Source organism: Leptonotus elevatus, chromosome 9 (assembly GCF_054856555.1).
Source record: "Leptonotus elevatus isolate MCC_2025b chromosome 9, RoL_Lele_1.0, whole genome shotgun sequence".
Taxonomy (NCBI): domain Eukaryota; kingdom Metazoa; phylum Chordata; class Actinopteri; order Syngnathiformes; family Syngnathidae; genus Leptonotus; species Leptonotus elevatus.
Genome location: NC_141247.1, coordinates 22,334,240 through 22,355,818, shown reverse-complemented (window position 1 = coordinate 22,355,818; position 21,579 = coordinate 22,334,240). Strand labels below are relative to the sequence as shown.

The window sequence follows — 21,579 nt, the reverse complement described above, 5'->3', positions numbered from 1 at the left end:
GTGGAAATGCTGCATAATAGTTTGCATCAACAAAAAATGTATTGAAATTAATGATAAAGACCACACACTGGACAAACTTGAATCAAAAAACTTCCGTGACCCAATTAAAAAATAGACCTGAATTTGGGTCTAAGTGAGTGAAGTATATATGAGCGAGGAGAATAGAATGAGATATGATCCATATTTAAAGTGTGCCAGCAGAAACAATGAGCGCATCGTGTGGAATGGATTTTTGCCTCATTGCCAGGCCGGCCCAACAATCAACGCACAAGCGTCGTTTTGTTTCCCGCCGGGGAGAATTTCAGTGACAGCAACTCATCGCTTTTGACTTGTCGGACCACTCGGTCAGTCCACCGCATGAAAACTGATGAATGGCTTGTTATCAGTTTTTTTGTTGTTGTTGTTGATGTTGGGCGGAATGCAGACGCAGCTTTGCGAGGTGACACAATGGCTGGCATATCTGATAAATGCTTCATTTAGTGTGATTGAGTCAATGCAGCGGGGGCACAACGAGGGATTTGAAGGCCTCTTTTTTTTTTTCCAAGGTGGGGAAGACACCCCCCCTTTATCCGCCTCACCCTATCTCCGCATTGATCATTGAACAAAAATAATCACTGTTATCAGTATCACAATATTGCTAAAGCAAATGTGTCTGTAGGTTTATTTAACTTATGGAAGTGGAAAAGTTAAAAGTGGTACAAAAGAAGAGTGCATTGAAAAATTCCAGAAGATTCCTTGAGTATTTATTCAATGGAATAGTCCAGGGATGGAAAACTGGCAGCCCGTGGTGGATTTTTTTTTTTTAAACTAATAGAAATAGTTCAAATACATTTTTGACGTCTTTAACCGTCAATGGCAGTGTATGAGTTATCGTGAGTTAAATAGTGAAGTAATGCGATTAAATATTTTTAATTGTAATTAATCGCATGACTTCACTAGTTAACTCACGATAACTCATTCACTGCGATTGATGGCTAAAGACATCAAAAATTTATTTGAACTATTTCTATTAGTTTTCCACTTTTTCCACTTTTGTTAATAAGAGTATGAAAACCTAAAAAATATTTTTGGGGAACATTTAGAACAGATATAAAATTTGTGATTAACCGTGAGTTAATTATTGAAGTAATGTGATTAATTACAATTAAAAAATGTAATCGCCTGACGCAGTTAAAAAAGAAAAAGAAAAGATTATTAAAAAATTTGGGGCGTAAAATAAATGATATCAAATAAAAAATACTACACACAAAAAATTGTAAGAAATACAAACATTAGAAAAATAGAAAATATTGAATAAAAATTATTAGACTCAAAGGCATATTTAGTAGAAAAAGTACACTCATACTAAACAAAATATTGTAAAATAACACAAAAAAATATATATGTAAAAGTATTATCTGAGTAATACACATTATAAAAAAACCTAATACAAGTGTTAGACAAAAAATACAAAACATTGAACAAAATAATAATAACAAATATTGGACACAATCCAAAACTACTAAACAATAAAATGGTTGAGGAAAAAATACAAACCTATTAGACAAAATACAGAAAAAATATTGTTGTCACCCGGGGCTGCCTTTTTCCATCTTTTGTTGTTTTGTAGGCTTGTTGGCTTCTGTTGACCTGCAATCAAAATGGGATCAGGGTACGGAGCTGAATAGGTGGTAACTGATAGCGCAATCACATTGTTGTTCTTCTGTGGTTCTTCCCCCCCTCAGGGAAGGAGTGGCCTCGTATCATTTGGCCACCTGCTAATGCTCACTCGGGGGAATCAGAGGCAGGCCACTGTAAACGAATGAATGGATGGATGGATGAATGTAACCAGGCCTCCTCATTCAGGAGCCAGACGCTCCGCTCCGTCCAAGTAGCTTATTTTCTCTCTGCTTTGTCACGGATCTTATCAGAACTGAAGCTTTGGGACGGGGTCACCCAAAGTTGATAGTTTGCTGGATTTTGCTTCCTAGTCACACGCTTCCTTCAAAATGTGGAGGCAAACGACCTGCAAATGTGCTGCCATGACCACAAAATCCCTTGGAAAGCGACACCGTATATATTCTTTTCCCTCCGGGCTACCTTGGAAGTTGTGTGTGTGTGACTTGCTGTCACTCCAGAATCCCTCCACGATTGCCACTCCCACTTCATTGTCATCCTTTCCGCGAGATGACGGATGGATGTGTTGAGTGTCGAAACAATCCCGCCATTTCCTCCCTAAAAATGCACGTTGATTACAAGCAAACAAGGAGAAGCTTTTAGGCCAGATTGAGGATGTCTCCTTCATCGCTTCCAAAATCCATGCTATGCCACAGAATGCCAGCATTGTACAAGATAACTGATTACTCCGAGACGGGAATAATTAACGGGACACAAATCAGCTTTTGCCGAGAAGATCCATTTCCAGCATGTTAAGAGCCCCTCCCTATAATATCAAGAACCTCAAGATTATCAATTGCCGCTTTCAAGATGCCTGATAAAGCGACGAATTTTCCGCCTTTAACTCATTTGTTCCCAAAAACCTATAAAACGTTCTATTTTAAATATTGCCATGGTCCCAAAAACATATTTATACATTTTTGAAGTTTTTTTTTTAATGCTAGAAAATATAGAAAGCTTTGACGCAGCCTCTGACCTGAAGAGGTCGCTTAAAGCAATGGTAGTTATTATTTAAAAAAACAGCCAGCAGGTGGCAACAGAGTGTAAGAGATCGGCCAGGGCCATGTTTCAACAAGCTCTGTTTTTTTCCCAAGTTTGTGAATAATGATGACACTTAGCTATATTCTAATGCTAATTGCTACAAAATAGAAACAGATACAAATATGTTTTTTACTTCTTTTTTTTTAAGAGACTAATCTTTCTTTTGGTAGGTTCCATGTTTTTATAGCAATAGAACAAAATATTCTGTGGACCTTGCAAAATCTGTCAAAAGTCCCATAAAGAGCCGGGAGCGAAGTGGGTTGCTTCAGTGAAAATAGCTGGGAGGTGAATGAGATAAATTGCTCAGCTTAGCAAACTCTTTTGTAGGATAGCATTGGTGGCCATGGGGGAGCTGTGAGTCGGGGTCAAGAGAAAGAACTCTGCCGGCTGCCGGGGCCTCACATGAGAACAAGGTTCCTACTGTAGCAGGCCGGCGTGCTTTTTTATCACGGGTATCTCCATGAGTGAGCTATTTTGTGCATGGATGAGCCCAGTGGAAAAATGCCCCGCTCAGGCTGCCCAGCAACAGTTGACAACTGAAATGAGGTGTTTAAGCCACAAAGCAGGGCGGTTCAGTCCACATTTCTATTGGAAAAAGACCCCAAATCCAAGTCATATTTCTGCAATTTACAACAAGCTTCATTGGATTACAAGTACAGAATATTACCAAAATTTAACTCATTCACTGCCATTGACGGCTATAGACGTCAAAAAAATCATTTCAACTATTTCTATTAGTTTAACATTTTTTCTCACATTTTTTTAACAAAAGTATGAAAACCTAGAATTTTTTTATAGTACATTTAGAACAGATATAAAATGTGTGATTAATCGTGAGTTAACTAGTGATGCCATGCGATTAATTACAATTACAAATTTTAATCGCCTGTCGCCCCTAACTTTTAATAATCTTTTTTTCTTTTTTTTTTATGAATTTATGGCAGTGAATGAGTTAATGGCACAACAGTACAACACATTTTGACGCTATTGTCCCTACTGTGAGCAGCAAGTCCAGAATTGGATATCCTCGTATCGGAATCAGGCCTGGATAAAAATCTGATATGAATCGGATATCGCCAACAGTGTATAATTGACAGATCTAGTCGACTACCGGCTGACGTCATCCCCAAAGCACAACATCTCACTGTATAGTCTCACACTGTTGCTGCACGACTGGCAGCGTGGCTTCCAGTGGGCGTTGCACAAGCTCCCTTGGCAGCCAAAAGAGTCCAGCTCCCCAGCGTCACAGCTCGAAAAGTAGGAAACCAACTCAGCCTGTGTGACCCAATTAGAAGCATCCCCTGGACGGGGGGAGGAGGATCGTCAGTCTTTGTCCTCACTCTCAAAAACGAAGAATTGCAAGAGCCAACTTAGATGTAATCATTTCTCATCAATCCGGCATTGATTGGCTCTTGACATCACTAAAGGTTGGCTTCGACAATTAACTCATTCGCTGCCATTGACGGCTATAGACGTCAAAAATTCATTTGAACTATTTCTATTTTTTTTTAAAAAAAAAACATTTTTGGTAACGAGTATGAAAACCTAGAAAAAAATGTTTTTTGTACATTTAGAACAGATGTAAAATTTGTGATTAATCGTGAGTCATGCGATTAATTACGATTAAAAATTTTAATTGCCTGATGCCCCTAATTTACGGGAATTTTTTTCATTTATTTTTTAAAGAAAAGATTATTTAAAAAAAATTGTAAATCGTAATTAATCGCATGACTTCACTAGTTAACTCACGATTAATCCCAATTTTTATATCTGTTCTAATACAATAAAAAAAATCAATGTTTTCAAACTCTTTTTGAAATTTTTTTTTACTAATAAAAATAGTTCAAATGAATTTTTGACGTCTATAGCCGTCAATGGCAGGGAATGAGTTAACCAAAGCAGAAGTAGTTGGAAATCTCACTTGTGAAGGTGGAACCTGCTCGGTTTACAAATCTGAGCCTGCGAGCCGTTCGACCACGCTAACCAAGCTCTATCAATAAAATGGGAGCGTGATTTCGGAGTCACGCAAAGCGACCCACTTTGCCTGAGAACGAGGGCGATCAATATAGTGGAGGCAGACGGCATAAAAAAGGATGGCGGGTGATTAGAGGAAGTGATGAACGGAAAAAGGTTGATCCCCCAACAATTTGAAAGCGTTTCACACTTTCAAAGACAGTTGTGCCAAGTTGCTGTTCTGTATGGAAGGTGCCGACTCAGAATTACGTTTCCAAGTTTTGGAAGTACTATCGCTACTGCCACTGAAGCTGTGGCGTTGCTGAACTAATTCACTCCCAGCCGTTTTCACTGAAGCAACCCCCTTCGCTCCCGGCTGTTTTATTGGATTTTGACAGATTTTGCAAGGCCAAAAGATTGTGTTGTATTGCTATAAAAACATGGAACCTACCAAAAGAAACAGTATTTTCCTTCATCAGGAAAAAAAGTATATTTGTATCTGTTTCCGTTTTGCAGCAATTAGCATTAGAATATAGTGTTATCATTATTCACAAACCTGGGGAAAAAAACACTGGGAAAAAGAGCTTGTTGCAACCTGGCCCTGGCTGATCTCTTATACTCTGCTGCCACTTTCTGGACGTTTTTTGTAATAACTACCATTGCTTTAAGCGACCTCTTCATGCTCTAGGATAACAAAAAAACAACAACATATAAATACGTTTTGGGGAGTAAATGACAAAGTATTAAAAACGGATTTATATGTTTTTGGGTTAAAGAGAAGAACTCTTTAGACAGAATTCCAAAAGTTATGGGCCACCCTTTCTGCACGTTAAATTTGCCCACGCCATTGATGACAACGTCATGACAGACGTGTATTTTTCCTCTCTGTGTGATACGACTTACATGCTAATCTGAGACCGATCATGACTAATGAATGACTTTCACTGTCCACTCACTCACTTCTCTCCTGTTGAGAGTGTCAAATAATTCCTAGAGTGGAATGGCTTACATTTAAAGCACGGGCCTCTTGAGCGCTGTTATCGCCATCCTTTTGCTAGTAGCCAGGGGATAAAGTCTAATCCTGACTAATCTAGCCAGCTGCACCTCCCTCTTTTGGGGGGTGGGCAGGGTGTGTGTGTGTGTGTGTGTGCGTGTTGACAGCTCCCACAAGGTGGCCCGTGGCCCACTTGGATACCATCGAGTTGCATGAATTGAGCAACATTGGTGAAATTCTATCCCAATGTGATATTTTACATTAAGAATTTGCAATTCTCTGTTACGTTTTGCAGAACTTCAACAGTCTCTTCATCCTTTTTTGTAGATGAACAACATTTTTCAAAATTAATCGAGTAATTGATTATCAAATTAATCAACAACTATTTAATAATCGAGTAATCGTTTGGAGCCTTTTTTTTTTTAATTGTCCAAGTCACAGTAATTGCGGATATCTGTCATCCTTCATGAAAGAAGATGAATTATCTTCTGTGTTTGATCAAAATAAGGCATTTGCAAACATCTGTTTTTACGTACGAAATAAACACCAATCACTAGTTAATCACTAGGTAAAAAAAAAAAATGCTTTTGTAATGCACTTTAATGCTAAAATGAATCCAGTTAGTCGATTAATCGATTGAATAATTGGTAGATTAATCCATTAAAAAAAATATTCGATGGTGACAGCACTACATTAGTATTATTAGCTGTTCCATTGTGTTTCAGTCTCCTTTCTTCATGATATTCCTCATTTTCTACATGAGTTGTACTCCACTAGTAGTGCGTTTGATGTTGCTCCAAGAATGCATCTGTACAAATAAAGGCCTCCCTTCCATCTGCAGTTGAGTAAATAAACCCTCCTCGAGTCCCAGTTCACTATTTGGCAAAAATACGTTGACATGCTCTCAGAACAGTTTTTATTTTTCAGTTGGTTTTTTTTACACAAAAACTGCCTGCCTATAAGCCATTATGTGTAAATGAGCTCACCTGAAACGATCAATGCTACCTTTTCCCTTTAACATGCTTCATAAATAATCTTCTTTTTTTTTTTTTTTTGCCTCTTCGTGAAAATTGTTGTTTTAGCAACAGGAAGGATAGTTTTACGTAACTGTTCATATCATAATCCATTGTAGGTGTTTGGGAAAAGTGTGAGCAACAAGCACTGACTTTTACTGAACCTTCTGAAGAAATGTATTCTTTATATACTGCTTGGGTTTCTTTCCTCCTAATATCCTAAAGGCCCCTTGGGTGAGGCACAAAAGAAGAATTTCTGTACATTGGGGGGGGGGGGGGGGGTAAAGCTTCCTTCTCTTAATTGGACCTCACCATTAACGTGGACTGACAGACGGCCACATTCCCAGGAATGACACATGGTCTGAGTGTCAGGAAAAAGTGTCAATAAACGACTGTATGTTTCCTCCATGCTGTGACTAGTGATGGGCATGACAGTTCTTTTAAGTCAACCGAATCTTTAGAATCGGTTCATTAAAAAGTGAAAGAACCGTTGAAAAGATTTGTTCATCGAATCATTCGTCGACGCCGTTAAGTCTTTGTAGTAGTTTGTAGGAGAGGGACGACTTTGTCCTAAAGTGGACAGAGTGAATTGCTGATTTGAAAGAATAGCCCAAAAAAAAATCTTATCAAACTAGAATATGTTGTTCTCGTTCCCAACATCTCTCCCCCAAAGTTTGAAAAGTGGCCACGAGCAAAGCCGCGTTTGTGTTTCAAAGCACAATGGTGCCGCCGTGAACAGGACGACGAGCCCTCGTTCTGCCACGGTGTCGACACATGACGTCAGTGAAGCTCCCGATTAGTTCAGCCCCGACGAGCGCGGCGCATCTTTGTGGTGACGAGAGGGGAGAGCGAGTCTCAACGTGAAGTCCAAAGAACACAATCTTATCACTTGGCGCGTTTGCAGGGCTCTTTGTTGCTTTTAGACGACACGCGGCGCATACTCGAGAGGAATCGAACCGTTGACGTCTGTGATGGGGTTCAGTATTTATGCTGTTGCTGGGATACCAATATGTTTTTTTTCTACGACCGATACCAATTATTAGTAGTCAAGGACGGCGATAACCGATATTTGGAGCCGATATTCATTTTCTAAAAGGGAAAATGTTGGCATCAAAAATTGAAAAAATACAAACTCCAGCTCTTATTTTGTTGTTGTTGAATTTTTAAGAATATGTTTATTGAACAACTTTTAGGTTTCGTCAAATATTGGAGTCAATAGACATCTTTGTTTTAATAATTTAACAGAAAGTTCAATGATCTTTCATGTTTTCAAAAGTTAAATCAAAAGTTAAATAGCTCACTATTGTTTTCTACAGTAAATAAAGTTTTTCAAAATATCTGAAGTCCTGCATTCAAATGTTACTTATCTTAGTTTTAATTTTTAACAAAAACAGAAAGTGCAAGGGCAGCAGCATCTCTGAAAATTTAAATAATTAGTGCCCTGAGGTTAACACTTTTTTAAATTGATCTATTTTTGGGCCTATGATTCTTCAAAATGGCGGATGCCAATATTGGTCAAAATGCTGAATATCGGCCCAGCCAATAATCGCTCTATCCCTAATACTTTACTTTTGACAACATGGAGACTTTTTAATTTGTCCAATGTTTTCCAAATTGTTTTCTGTAATCACTAATTGAGTCTTTAATGGGGCTCTATTCTCAATCAAAACATGGCTGATGTCTCGTCTGGAAGCAAGCAGGTCAAGGTCTCGCCGTCTGTCTGAACGAGGCTACTGGAGTGGTCAGCGGCTCGTTGTTTATCTCATCTTCCCAAGAAAACGTTAGCGAGCAGGATATTAGAGACTCATGGAAAAAAGTCCTTATGCTTACAAAGCTAAGCTGAAAAAGCTGCCGCCAACACGGACGCTCTTTGTTTCTGTTCCCGCAAGGCTTTTTTTTCTGTCACTATTCACCTTATGTGGTGTGTGTGGTATGCTTCTAGTTAGCTTAGCTTTGCGCTGAGTCGTTCAAAGACGACGGCCAACAGAATTTTAAACTGTGCTGTATTTGTGAGAAGCTGACATATTCGTCCACGTCTGCAGTCAATACTTCTTCACGGAAGACTAAAATCAGTCCATTGTTGGGTCACTTATAAAAGGATTTAAACAACCAAGTAAATATTTAGTTTAGACTTTTCTCGGCCAGCCGATCACAATCACCTCATTTATATAACAGCACTCACACACATTAATTGTCCGCTATTGACTTAGTTACTATTTTGGGTGAAGAGTTGACACTCAAGGGTATCTACACTGTTAAAAACACTATCATGTCAAAGCCAAGTGGTAAGCAGAGCTGCAGCATTATTGTCTAAATTACTTCTTTAGACTATTCTCTTTTATTGGGCTTTCTTTACATGAAGCTTCTTGCTGAAAATGCAGTCGAATAATATGGTTAAACTCGGCAATGGTGGCATTGCGTAAGCGAAGGAGTTTCAGAAACTACCCAAAATTTAGGCAACTCCACGAAAAGCCGTTGATTTTGGTGCTAGTCGCTTATTATTATTATTTTGTTTTTTAATTGTCACTAGAGGGGTCGGAAAACTTGCTAGATTGGCAACACTTGACCAATTGCCTCGTTGCAACACCCTCGCCTCCACCGCCAGTTATCACGATAGCGAAAAACCATACAGCTGCACTTATGAATACCAATTTAAACCGGGTGACCTTTTAACCTTTGTCCAAAATGCATAGAACAAAATGTTTTCTATGAAAATATTCTATACCTGTAAATTACATTTGTTCACATTTAACTTAGTTTTACCTACGGTTTATATGATAAAGTTGACTTTATTTTCCGTACTTCGGCCCCCACTCTTCTTGACTGAAAGAAAAAAAATGCAGCAAGTGAGATAATGATGTAGGTTAGTAGGATGGGGATTTGTGCTGGCTAAATTGAGGAAGGCATCATTTGTGCTGCAGAAAGAGGCTGAGAGGACCTTGAAGGGTAGTATTGGGTGGACGGTTTTACAGGGATTTAAATAGGGTTTCCCGACACCCCCCCCCCGCCCCCTGCTTATTCTGCATCCATCCCCATTCCTCGGGCATTTTTGGCACCAGTTGCCATCCTCTACTTAATCCAAAACAATCACCAAGGCTTGTAGCCAAGCCAAAAAAATGTTTCCTTTCCTGTTTTTGGCCTCGGAAACTTGCCGAACTTGTAAGAGAATTGGGGAGGAAGTGAGCGGAACGAGTCGGGCCAGGAAGAGGGGTTAATCCACAGCCCAAACATTGTTCCGTCATCTAATCCGGGTGGAGAAGGGGAGAGGCTGGTGGGAATGCTAACATTTAGCTCAGCGTTAGGGCACTTTGAAGGAAATTTGGTTTGTTTAATCAGAGGGGCTTATCAAGACTTGGGGGCGATGGCGGCGATAGAAAAGGGAGCCAGTGTTGAAATTCTGAGCATCAAAGCTCTTCGGAAAACCAGTGAAAAAGCAGCCACTGAATACCGCGGTTTGTTTCCATGCCGTGGTCAGAGGATGCTATCGAGCAAATTCAAAGGCATCTGTTTGCAGATACCAAAAGTCTTTGGTTGAGACGAGGGTGCGTTGTGACATGCTTCCAAATTCGGGTTACGTCGCCACTGCGAGAATGTAACTGTTTTGATTACACACAAAAAAGAACAGACTGTTTTATATTGTCAGATATTTTTAGTCGAAGCTATGGATTTAGAAACCGCAATCTAAAAGTCTTTATTTTAAATGCTGCTAGGTCTCGATTGAACGTGACACACCAGTCCTGGCTTTTCGCTACCCCTTTGACACCGCCACCACTACGCCACTCCGTATTGATACCTTTCACGCAGGAGTCCGAGGCAGCGGTTCAAGTCTGGGATCACTAGACTTTTTTTGCAGCTCAATAATGATTCTGCAGCCTAAGCGTCTTATCTACTATTACCAGAGATGATTCATGTTTTGTAAGTCTTTTGTTGTTTTTTTGGCTCTGCCAAAATCCTGTGATTTAAGACTTCCCTCCAAAACACCTGCCAGAAATACCATGTGTGAAATTCAGGCTTCTCTCTTATTATATGCGGAAAAGTCTGTTGGAACCTGCTTCCAGATTAGTTTAGCATGATGGGTGGATCTGCAACTGATTGTGCTGATTTGGAGGATTGCGACCTGGCATGCGGGCTTGACTGACGCTGACATTATGCTCATTAAAAAAAAAAAATTCTGGGATTCAAGAATTGGTTAAAGATGAGATGCAAGCTATCCTGTTTTCCAGGCCTATGATAAGGTCATTTTTTTTTTCCCCGAGGGGAACGTGACGCTATTTAATATATTTAAATGATCGTTAGGGGCCCTCTTAAAATGGCTGTCTCGAGACAGAGGAAGGGAAGGAATTGCCTTTTTGAGGGCATCGACATGTCTTCCCAAAGGTTTGCCATGAAAATAACTTCTCGAGTCACGTCCCTCAAAACTAAGAAATAGTCGGGCCCCGATAGCAATAACAATTTCGCCAATCGATATAAAATTCTCAAAGGTTGTGAGATCAAGTCCAGGCTTCGGCCTTCCTGGGTGGAGTTTGCATGTTCTCCCCGTGCTTGCGTGGGTTTTCTCCGGGTACTCCGGTTTCCTCCCACATTCCAAAAACATGCATGGCAGGTGAATTGGACACTCCAAATTGTCCGTAGGTGTGATTGTGAGTATGGTTGTTCGTCTCTGTGTGCCCTGCGATTGGCTGGCAACCAGTTCAGGGTGTACCCCGCCTACTGCCTGAAGCCAGCTGGGATAGGCTCCAGCAACCCCCGCGACCCTTGTGAGGACAAGCGGTACAGAAAATGGATGGATGGGATGGATGGATATAAAATTCTCATCTCTACCATAAAAGTCAATCTTTCATAAAAGGATGACAAAAAAAGCCTGAAACTGAACACTATGAACAGCAATCGGGCCATTTCTTTTGAAGCGGCCATTTTGAGCAAATTCTAGAGCTCTCGCTTTGCCCGACTAGCGATTTTGCCCAAATGAGTCCCATGAAAAACTGAACAGGATGACGGCCTTTTGCTTATCCAATTTACACCGAGATCATTTTTTAAAGCCTGTTTGTGGGTGCAATCTAGATCCTTTTTGACACCAGAAGTAGGAAGATACAGTTTTGAAAATATCCTTGCAGTATGTGAACCTGACCTCAAGCCGAACAAAACATTTGTATATCTTTAACCTGCATGTGGCTGGTAGTGCTAATAAGCCCGGCGCATTTGCTGCCCTCGCCGCTCGGTCCGCCATCCCTGCATGCCAGCGCTCCAGGCGCAGAAGCAACAATTCATATATTCACAATAGGGGGATCCCTGTGGTGAGACGGCTAATGAAAAGATCCGCATTGACGTATTGTCAGCAGATACCGCCGCTGACCTGAGGTTGAACCTGCTGACGAGACCCCCCCCTGTGCCAGAGCTCGCTCATCATCGTGTGAAGTTTCAGAACCGCACTGGTACCGCGCAGTACACACAATACGACACAATATATTTATGTTTGCTGAAGGGGCTTGTTGGCCTATTGTTGTTTTCGTCCCGCTAATCGGAAACCAAAGGCATTTGCGGATTAAGCTCTCTTGCCAAATTGTATTAACGAGATTATTGGCCCGGCGAAGCCGCGAGACGCGCTCACATGCGTTTTTGAACTTGACAATGACATAACCCGCCGGAGACGACATCCTGTAAAAGAAGAATGCGTCTTAACTACACAAGCCAGCCACGTGGCTTGGCGGCGCAAGTCTTTTTGTTTGTGTACTCGGTCCTCGGCGACCAGCTGTCAACTTTGAAATGAGTCTCTCAAGCGTCTTGTCGCCTCTGGGCTCCAAACGAGTGGTACGTTACCGAGCCCCGGCAACCCCCCGGCAACCCCCCGGCAACCCTCCTGCTTTCATACCTTGACTCATTGCTTGTCAATTTGGGACAGGTGGATTTTTCCGACTCCAGGCCTCCGGGGCCGCAAGTTTAATCAGTCTCTTGTTTTCATTTGGATGCTGTTTTTTTTTCGAAACAGGAGATTATTTTGTGGCTTGTGATTCTTTACCAGGCGTGATTTGACGTGAGAGGAATCCTTTTTATCCCTTTAAAGGCCTCTTCAAATTTGTCAACTTCCATCATTTTATATGTGTTTAAAAGGCGAGTTATTCATTCGGTATTCAAGCATTTTGAAGTATGAGTCCTCAGTTTGCAATGATTCCGACATGAAGTTTCGAGGTTGTAAAAGCAATGAGCGAGCTGAAAATAGGCTGAAGGAATACGTGGTCGCGCGTCACAAGAAGGCCCGGCTCAGTTACAGAAAGACTTCACGTTTTTCATTGGAATCAGTTTTATATTAATGGCCTAAATGGGATTTCATTCAAATATTGACTATAATTCTGACTTTACTACTGCAGGAATGTGACTTTATAGAGTTACCCGACTTCATCCCCTTTTTCACAAATTACGATAATAGAGATGCTGATTTTTAGATGCATCAATGACTGCATATTGTGACAGACGTGTTTTGCTAGTCGGATTTGGCTGTAAAAGTTGTGCTCTGACCGACCAATCAGAGGCCGAAAAAACTGACCTGTGAGGCAAATTTAAAATTTGATTGTGTAAAAAAACTTTTTTTCCCCCATTGCTTAGTTTAATTCACATGGGCCAGCACTGCTGATTCTGAATGTTCTGAGCAGATTATTGAAAATTATTTGACCAAAATAAAAAAAAGTAGTGCAGCAAATAGAAATGCTTCAGAATATACTTTTGGGAATAAATTAGTGTGATTTCATGAAACAACCATTAGAATTAAGGTTATTATTTGTGTGCTCTGAAAATATTGCTTGAACTCCAAAACTGGGCAACTTTTTGACCACATTGTGTTTTAATTCAGCACGTTAGCGTTCCTTTTGAAGGAAATTAAAAGGGAAGTCAGGCAGAGAATGTTCCACAACTATTTGTTGGCGAAACAATGCAAGTGACATTCCAGTGAAAACAAGCAAAGCACGCACATTCCTCTCAGCGGCCTGCGCGGCTCACCTGACAACAAACCACCATGAAGAGATTTCAAAAGTCTCACAAAAGCCACAGCAAAAAATCAAAAGACTTGCTTTATTTGTCAACAGATTGTGAGAATATAGTACAAACGCATGCCAACAGGCAGCTCCCCCCTCCTTTTATAAATCCCCTGTCACAACACATTAGCTCGCCATGGCCATTTGCTCAGGATGATTGCAGCTTACGCCAAGCTTGTTAGCGTTTAGCGCCGTTTACCAGCGATGGACTTGACGTATTGGCCTGCGCGCCGCTTTTATGCAACGCCATTCCCGGAATACGAGACTTCAAAAGGCCGGAAATTAAAGTTGTCATATTTTTCTCAATTTATAACCTCATATACTTGCGGAATGAGTGGACTCACGGATGTTTTCCTTCGTAGGCGGTGACGGGGAGAAGATGCTTCGGTGACAAGAATTTCAGGGGAGGATTGGAGAATGGAATACTGCTGTGCGAGTAAGTGGGGCTTTATTTCGATTTTTTTGTTTCTTTGGTTGTTCCATGTGCATGAGTTCTTGTGCTTTAGCATGTTTGGGATCGGTTGACTCTTAGCGGTCCATTTCCCGCTGGCCACGTAGCCCAGCTTTATATGACTTTTAAACGGCATCATCAAGCAGTTCCTGCCACAAAGAGTGCCACAGTATCCCACATTGTTGCTACAATACACCTCCACTTGGTACGGCACACAACAATCCTCTGCTCTGCCCGCTGAAAGCTGTTTCTGGGAGAGCGAACCAGAGCCGGGCTTTCCTGCCATTGAAGTTGTACGAGTTATGCGGTGGGAAAAAGAGGATTTTCCGAATGGGAAAATGACATCTTTTCATCACTAAATAACTTTGCCGGAATGCCGGGCGATATCAAATGGCTCAAGGGTATCCGTGGGTGGGTGTTTCCTCCGCGGGACACAATTCATTCCAGCGCTTCCTCCTGATGAAAACGCATACGAGAAACATTAGGCCCACAGAGCGGAGGTTCTCAAACTGGGGTCCCCGAGCCATCGACTCGGAGTCCGTCAAATCATTTGCAGTTACGTAAGTGTCATTTTGTAGAAATGTCTGGACCCAAAACGTTAAGAGTACACCATCGTTCATCTCAGTCGACAAAAGTCACAAAAAAGAGCTTAAATCCTGTAAATGCTTGAGAAAATATATTCATGTATTAATTGAGCTTGTCTCCATCAGGTTGCTGAGCTCTATTAAACCCGGCTTGGTGAAGAAAATCAACAGACTTCCAACACCCATTGCTGGTCTGGTAAGCCATTCATCCGAGTGTTCATTTTATCAGCCATTTTTAAATTTAGTCTCAGTTTTAGTCCAGGTTCAATCACGCTTGTTAGTTTTCAACATAGTTAGTCAACCTCATCCCGTTTTTTATTCAGTCCATTTTTAGCCAACTATAAATCTAGCATTTTAGGTCTTTATTTTAGTCAGAGAAAACATTTTATTTGTCGAGGTTTAGTCAACAAAAACTGTCAACGTTTTATTCTAGCTTTAGTCAGGACACTCATTTAATTTGCCATGTTTTGTCAGCAGGTTATGTTGACCATTTCAGATCTAAAACTATTTCACATAAACATTTCTCATCTTTTTGATGAACACAATTACAGTATCTCAACAAGTGACCACTATGGCTCCATGCTATGAGCTAGTAAATTTGCTATCATTAGTTAGCGGCCAGATTAACATTATTGTTGCAACATTATATCCGTTAGATTAATGTTACATTATAACTATAATGTAAAAAAAAATTTTTAACCGTTCACAGTGAATCCACCTTCTGTCTGTCCCATGTGTTTTTGCATGTTGCACTTGCTAGTTACAGATTGGAATAGGGGGGTGTCACATGACAGATTAGCAGAGACAAGGTTTTTACAAAATCATATAATTTTCGTCTCGTTTTTGTTCATGAACTACAATGTCCATAGATTTTAGTTTAAGTGAAGTACATTTTCGTCTTGTCTTCATCAGTCGACAGAAATCCATTCTGATTTAGTCCCAGTGATTGTTTACAAATGAGGGATTTAGTCTTCTAGTCTAGTCCAGTTTTAGTCTGGTGAAAAATGTGTGTTGACGAAATTATTTTGTAGTTTTCGTTGACAAAATTAACACTAGTTCATCATCAGTCCTTCCTATGCACCAACATTTTTTTAGATTCAGAATTCCATTCTGGAATATATTATTATATAGTCTTGCGTTTATAAAAAAAAAAAAGTGACAAGGAGACACTGGTTATTTGGATTAGTGCATAATGCAATAGACAAACAAATCTTGGTTGGGCTGAAGTGTCTTATCTGGCAGCGTCACTAATGGCTGCCAATGCGCCTTCCCCGCTTTATTTTTTAATTTTTTTATGAGTGTCTGGTAAACACCCGGCCTCATTCCCTGCAGGCGTTTTTCTACACCACAACAATAACAAGTAATTATGCTGTTGCACTCAATCTTGGTAACATGTACGGTACGCTAGCCAACGCTTGTTAAGCACGGAATGCACTGCCAGTCAGCATACTTTAGTTTTGTTTTGTCGTTGTGCCTCCATTTTTGACATTTTCTGTATAGATTCCATCATCAAGTTATTGGCAACGGGTCACTTCCTGTCAAGTTTTAAATGTTCTGCCTTTTCCCCATATGCCGAATGTGATGCAATCACAGACAATCAGTGGTTGTCTGACTTGTGACAGTTGCTTCCAAACACAACATGAAGGTTGAAATGAGTAAAGTGTTCAACTTCACAGCGACATAGAAAAAAAGGGTGGGAAGATGCCAGCTTTATGTCGAGTGGCATTTATTGTATAGCTGATGGCTCAACCGGGATCATAACTAATGAATACAGCATGTTTACATGCGAATATAAATATAACCCCATGTCAATTAATAATCTAACCCTTTCAAATGCATCGTCATTCCTAACTTCCCGCAGCTTTGCATGTTTTTTTCACTGGCCGGGGCCGCAATTAGCGAGGTGAGAAACAAAACAAACAAGAGGTCTGCTGTTATCAGGCCCCTTCATAATAAAACAGAGGCAACTCCCCCCTTCCTCTTCCTGTTTAGGACTAATGGCAAAAGGAGCCTCTGAGGAGTTTTTCTAATTAGAGCGAGCAGCTACCTCAGCGCTCTTGGCAGCTCGGCCGCCGTCAACGGGTCTCCTTGTTGCCCGCTTTTAAACTTACCAGCCCGTGGTGTTATTTTTCCTGCTTTTGGGAAAACCTACAAATGATTCCGATGTAAAGGAGAGCAAAGAGGAGCACACATCCAACGTGAACATCCACTACCGTCAGAAGTCTTGCAAAAATATAATACAGTAAAGGTTAGGGGCCGAGCTCTGAATAGTGAAAAGATTATAATTCATGCCACCTGGAATATATATATATTTTTAATGCCTATGATAATGTTTTAAACTGTAAATATTAGTGCCCGTCCGTCCGTCTTCAATTCCGCTTATCCGGGGTCGGGTCGCGGGGGCAGCAGCTTTAGCAGGGAAGCCCAGACTTCCCTCTCCCTAGCCACTTCAGCCAGCTCCTCCGATGGGATCCCAAGGCGTTCCCAGGCCAGCCGTGAGACGTAGTCTCTCCAGCGTGTCCTGGGTCGTCCCCGGGGCCTCCTGCCGGTAGGACATGCCCGGAACACCTCCCCAGGGAGGCGCCCAGGAGGCATCCGAACCAGAATATTAGTGCTGTGATGATTATTCAAATAACGATAATGTTAAGAAAAAAAGTTCAATTCAGCAAAGCAAAAATGCGGTGAATACAGCATTAGTTGTGGCGAAAAAAAGCCAAAGCACAATTTGACCTGTGTCAGTGACTCGCTGCCTCACGTTCATGTAACTCGCACACACAGTACGACTTGAGAGACGAATGTGTGCGTAACCCTTCACACTCTGCAACCCTTACCTTACTCCAAACACTCTCAGCTGTCAATCACGGGTTTTGCGGTCGACACCCGGTTTCCTGTAGAGCCGCGGCAGTGGCCTGCAAATCTGCGGTGGCGTCTGGGTACACGCACAGAAGCGCATGTTTTCAAGTCGGGTGTCATGAAGAAGGCCAGCGTGTTCAGGAAAACTTGGCGGGGAACGGGCTCTTGACTGCCGCACTTTGTTCTGTGGCGAGAGTTTCTAAATGAATCAGTCATACGTCATTTCCTCCATCTGTATTTTACTCTTTACTAATCTGTTTGTTCCGTACTAAAAACTGTTGCCATCATGAGATGAATTCTCATTGGGTGCAGGGACTCCTTCCAGTGGTCAAACATAAGTGCCTAAATGCCATAGAAACTAAAAATGTACAAAATAGAACATGTTATGATGCTAAAAAGTACAAGTACTTCCTTTTCCGTAGCATTGAGTAGCATTGAGTGTTAACAGCCAGTTTTTAAGTACTGTGAGGCTTAAAAGAAACATTTCCCAACATCAAAGGCCCTGAAATGGGGTTTCACAAGTTGAATTTCCTCTTTTTTTTTTAAGATTTTGCAGAATCTAGTGATAAGACAAATGGAAAAATGCAAGTCTGAAAACGGACAAAAGTGCAATATAGCTTATAAGTGGTTTGTTTCGTTATATTTACTACGCTCATTTTTCATCTTCATTTTTCAGCTCAATACAATAAAAATGGGACCTGTTACCTCCTTGCTTGGCACTCAGGCCAAGTTGGCCAAACGTAAATAAATACTTATGTATTTTAAGAAAATAGTTTTATATAATTACAGCTTGAAAAAAGTCAATATTGCTTGTTTTTAGTCTAAAAAATAAAAATTTCAAGACCGCTGTGATATGGGCCTAGTATTCTCTTATTTTTTAAAAATCTTATAGGTAAATTTAAGTAGAATGTTCTTTTGGTAGATAATTTTGCTTTTTTGAAGTAATAATTTTCTCATTTTACTATATTTTTTTTCTTAAATTTTCAACTGTCCTTTGGCATGCATGCCAAAGACGAATAGTTTGTTCCATATCATTAGGTCTCAATTTATTTAATTCATAATTCCAAGTTTGAGTGAAGTTCAAAAATACCATTTTCTCTTATAATGCGCCTGGAAAAGACACACGGCGGCTGTTTCATTCAAATTAAAACTTCGTAAGAAAAACTTAAGCATAACTTCAAGGGCGCTATCAAAAGCTTACTGAAGTATTTGTGTCAGGTTGTGGTCGAGTGACAGTTTATGCGGGTAGTGCCGCCTCACCGGAGCGGAGACAACACTGTCCCCAAAACACAGGAAGCCATGGGTCAGGTTATTTTCTTTACTCAAAAAAAAAAAAAAAAAAAAGCCGTGAGAATGTTCTCCTATGTGTGTGTGAATGTGTTTTATCTCCTCACAAGATAACTTGACTTGTAAAAGCCCATTTTCATCAATCTTCCACTGTAGAATTGACTCTGGACTTATGATTATAAGGCCATTGTATTTGTGTTTCGGTCTGGGAGAAATCAGGGTGGAGAGGAAACGGTGACACCCTGAGATGGAGGGTGGGAGGGAGGGAGCGAGCGAGAAAGAGAGAGAGAAATTGAATGACAGAAAGCAGGAAAACAAAGCGAGCGAGAGAACCTGGGAAAAAGGAGCGAGAGCTCGGCTCAGGTTGCATCCCGCACAGATTTTTGTCAGAGAATGCCGAGGGTAGAGACAGCAGTGCATGAAAGGTAGCGAAGAAGCGATTGTGGAGAGGAGATGCAACCGTTTGATGACAGATTTGAAGTTGTGCGATAGGAAAACCTGCCGCAGTCAAGTCTCCGTCAAGCTGGTATTTCGGATTTTCATGTTAGTTTACTTCATTTCAGACTTTCTTTGCATATGTTTACCAATACTGAGTTACCATTTTATACATACAGTATTTCTTTAAAAGTGCCTGGGGGGAGTTGTGCACTCAAATGTAGACAAGCAGGAGGCGTCTTTTGGGTTTAATTCATATCAAGTTTTTTTTGTGGTTTTTTTAGGTTAATTTGAGGCACTTTATTTGTTTTTAACTTTATTTATTTATCAATACAGTTCAAGTGGAGAGCATGTTTGCTTGTGTTCAATTATTTAACATATTTTGTAAGCCGTTCCCGCTTCCCAAAAATACCCACTAAAGTTTGTGATGTGTTTTTTAAATATAAAAAAAAATAGCACTCTATGATGTAAAGCATAACGAATCTGGTTAAGATTTTATGGAGACCCTGCACATGGAGATGGGCTCACCTCAGTAAACCACAGTAGTATTAGTTGTTCTTTGCAGATAATTATGTCATGTCATCTGTCTAAAAGGTTGTAACGTCACAAGCCCCTCTTTTTGCAATTTTATTAGCATTACGCTAACGGTTTACTCTGTGTGCTGCTGTTTTGGTTAGCAACAGAGTACAAATGTTCTCAGCGGCTAACTCTTGATTGAACATGTGCTGTCCACACACAGGACAACCTGAGTGTGTTTCTGCGTGGGTGTGAGGAGTTGGGACTGAAGGGATCCCAGCTTTTCGAGCCCGGAGACCTTCAGGACACGTCTACACGCCCCGCTGCCAAGTAAGTCGGACACTTTGCTCACTATTTCACTCGCATGAAAAAAAAAATCATAATGCACCAATTGTTTAATTCTTTATAGTCTTTGAAATTATATTATTGCAGAATTTTTTTTTGTTAATAATATAATTTTGAAATGCTTTATTTCTGATTTAAAAAAAAAAAAACATATTATTTATTGATGTATTTATTTGCTTGTGTATGGGAGGCCGGAATGGGTTATTGCCATTTCCATTCATTTCAATGGGGAAAGATGATTTTGCAAGAGTAATGTAAAACGAGTTTTTAAATGGCAAGAGTTTACAGTGTTGCTGAATTAATACGTCTCTGACAGCGTTATCTTGAATTGTTTCAATTAGTGATAGCGTCTTCATCCATCTGTCTGCCAGCGATGTTCCGTTTCCTCCTGGCAATCAGTCAGTTGGATGGCTCAATACGAGTCAATGGAAGATTGTGCATCTGTCACACGCAGTTTCAGTCGGCACGCGCCGTGAGCGCTACTGCGTTGCCCGGTGACAAAAAAAGTGTGTGTTTGTAGTTCTTTTAAGTGCTATATGTGTGTGTGTGCTGTCATCGCTAACAAGGTGTCATTCCGCAAAGACGTCCTGACACAACAGTGCAATGTTGAGTGTTTATAAGAGCAGCCTGACTTGTTCTGTCAGGACGAGGAATTCTTCGGTCAACATGTCACCCGTTTTGTCCTGATCAAGTTAACAAGAGTGTTCTGGCGCGTTGACAAAACAAACACTGACGGTGTTGTTTTCAGTCTTGGAGCTTTTTTCGCACCTGGTTTAAATTTGTTAGGATTATACTGGGTGTTGGCAGATCCGTTAAGGGTACATATAGAAAATGTACTCTTAATTGTCAGTGAATCATGTTGGGGGGCCCAGTCATGCTTTGCGGCTGTTTTTTTTTTTTTTTTGCTGGAACTGGGGCCTTAGTCAAAAGGAAGGGAATTATAAAAATGTTAGTATTAGCATAAAACATTTAGGCTTCAGCTAGAAAGCAAATGTCAGGAAAAGCTTACTAGAACATATGGTGTGTGTTTTTTTTAGGTTAATTAGAGGAACTTTATTTGTTTTGAACTGTATTTTATTTATAATTTTTAATCAAACATTGCAATATACAGAACAGAACATTCCTTCACATCACATCAGAAGTTAACTATATATATATGCATACAAAACCACAAAACAAAAACAAAATGACATTGATGAGTGAAAACTAAATGGGTTCCTGAGTGAAAACGGGTGTGGGGGGAATCCGACAATTCAATACGGGGGACCAGTCAGTGAGAAATGTATCTCTCTATAGGCAACCATCTTTTTTTTTTAAACACCTCAGATTTCAATTTTAATTGTAATTGTGGTGTCCTCCATTTAATTGTCACCATAATTAGAGGCACTTAACAGTGTGTAAGCTTTGTGATTGGCTAAGTCTGAAC

At 40.5% G+C, this 21,579-nt stretch overlaps 1 protein-coding gene across 9 annotated transcripts in view; it reads left to right on the top strand.

The window, feature by feature from the left end:
* Window positions 1-21,579, top strand: part of LOC147168827 (LIM and calponin homology domains-containing protein 1-like) — a 47,034-nt gene that overhangs the window by 1,310 nt on the left and 24,145 nt on the right. For 6 of the 9 annotated variants that reach the window (XM_086084386.1, XM_086084387.1, XM_086084388.1 and 3 more), the window contains exons 2-4: window positions 14,045-14,118; window positions 14,844-14,913; window positions 20,032-20,138. In XM_086084386.1, coding sequence (XP_085940512.1) covers window positions 14,045-14,118; window positions 14,844-14,913; window positions 20,032-20,138 — 251 coding nt within the window. Of the gene's footprint in view, window positions 1-13,891; window positions 13,970-14,044; window positions 14,119-14,843; window positions 14,914-19,195; window positions 19,401-20,031; window positions 20,139-21,579 lie in introns of those variants that run through there. The other 3 variants (XM_086084393.1, XM_086084391.1, XM_086084392.1) reach the window with 3 other exon arrangements.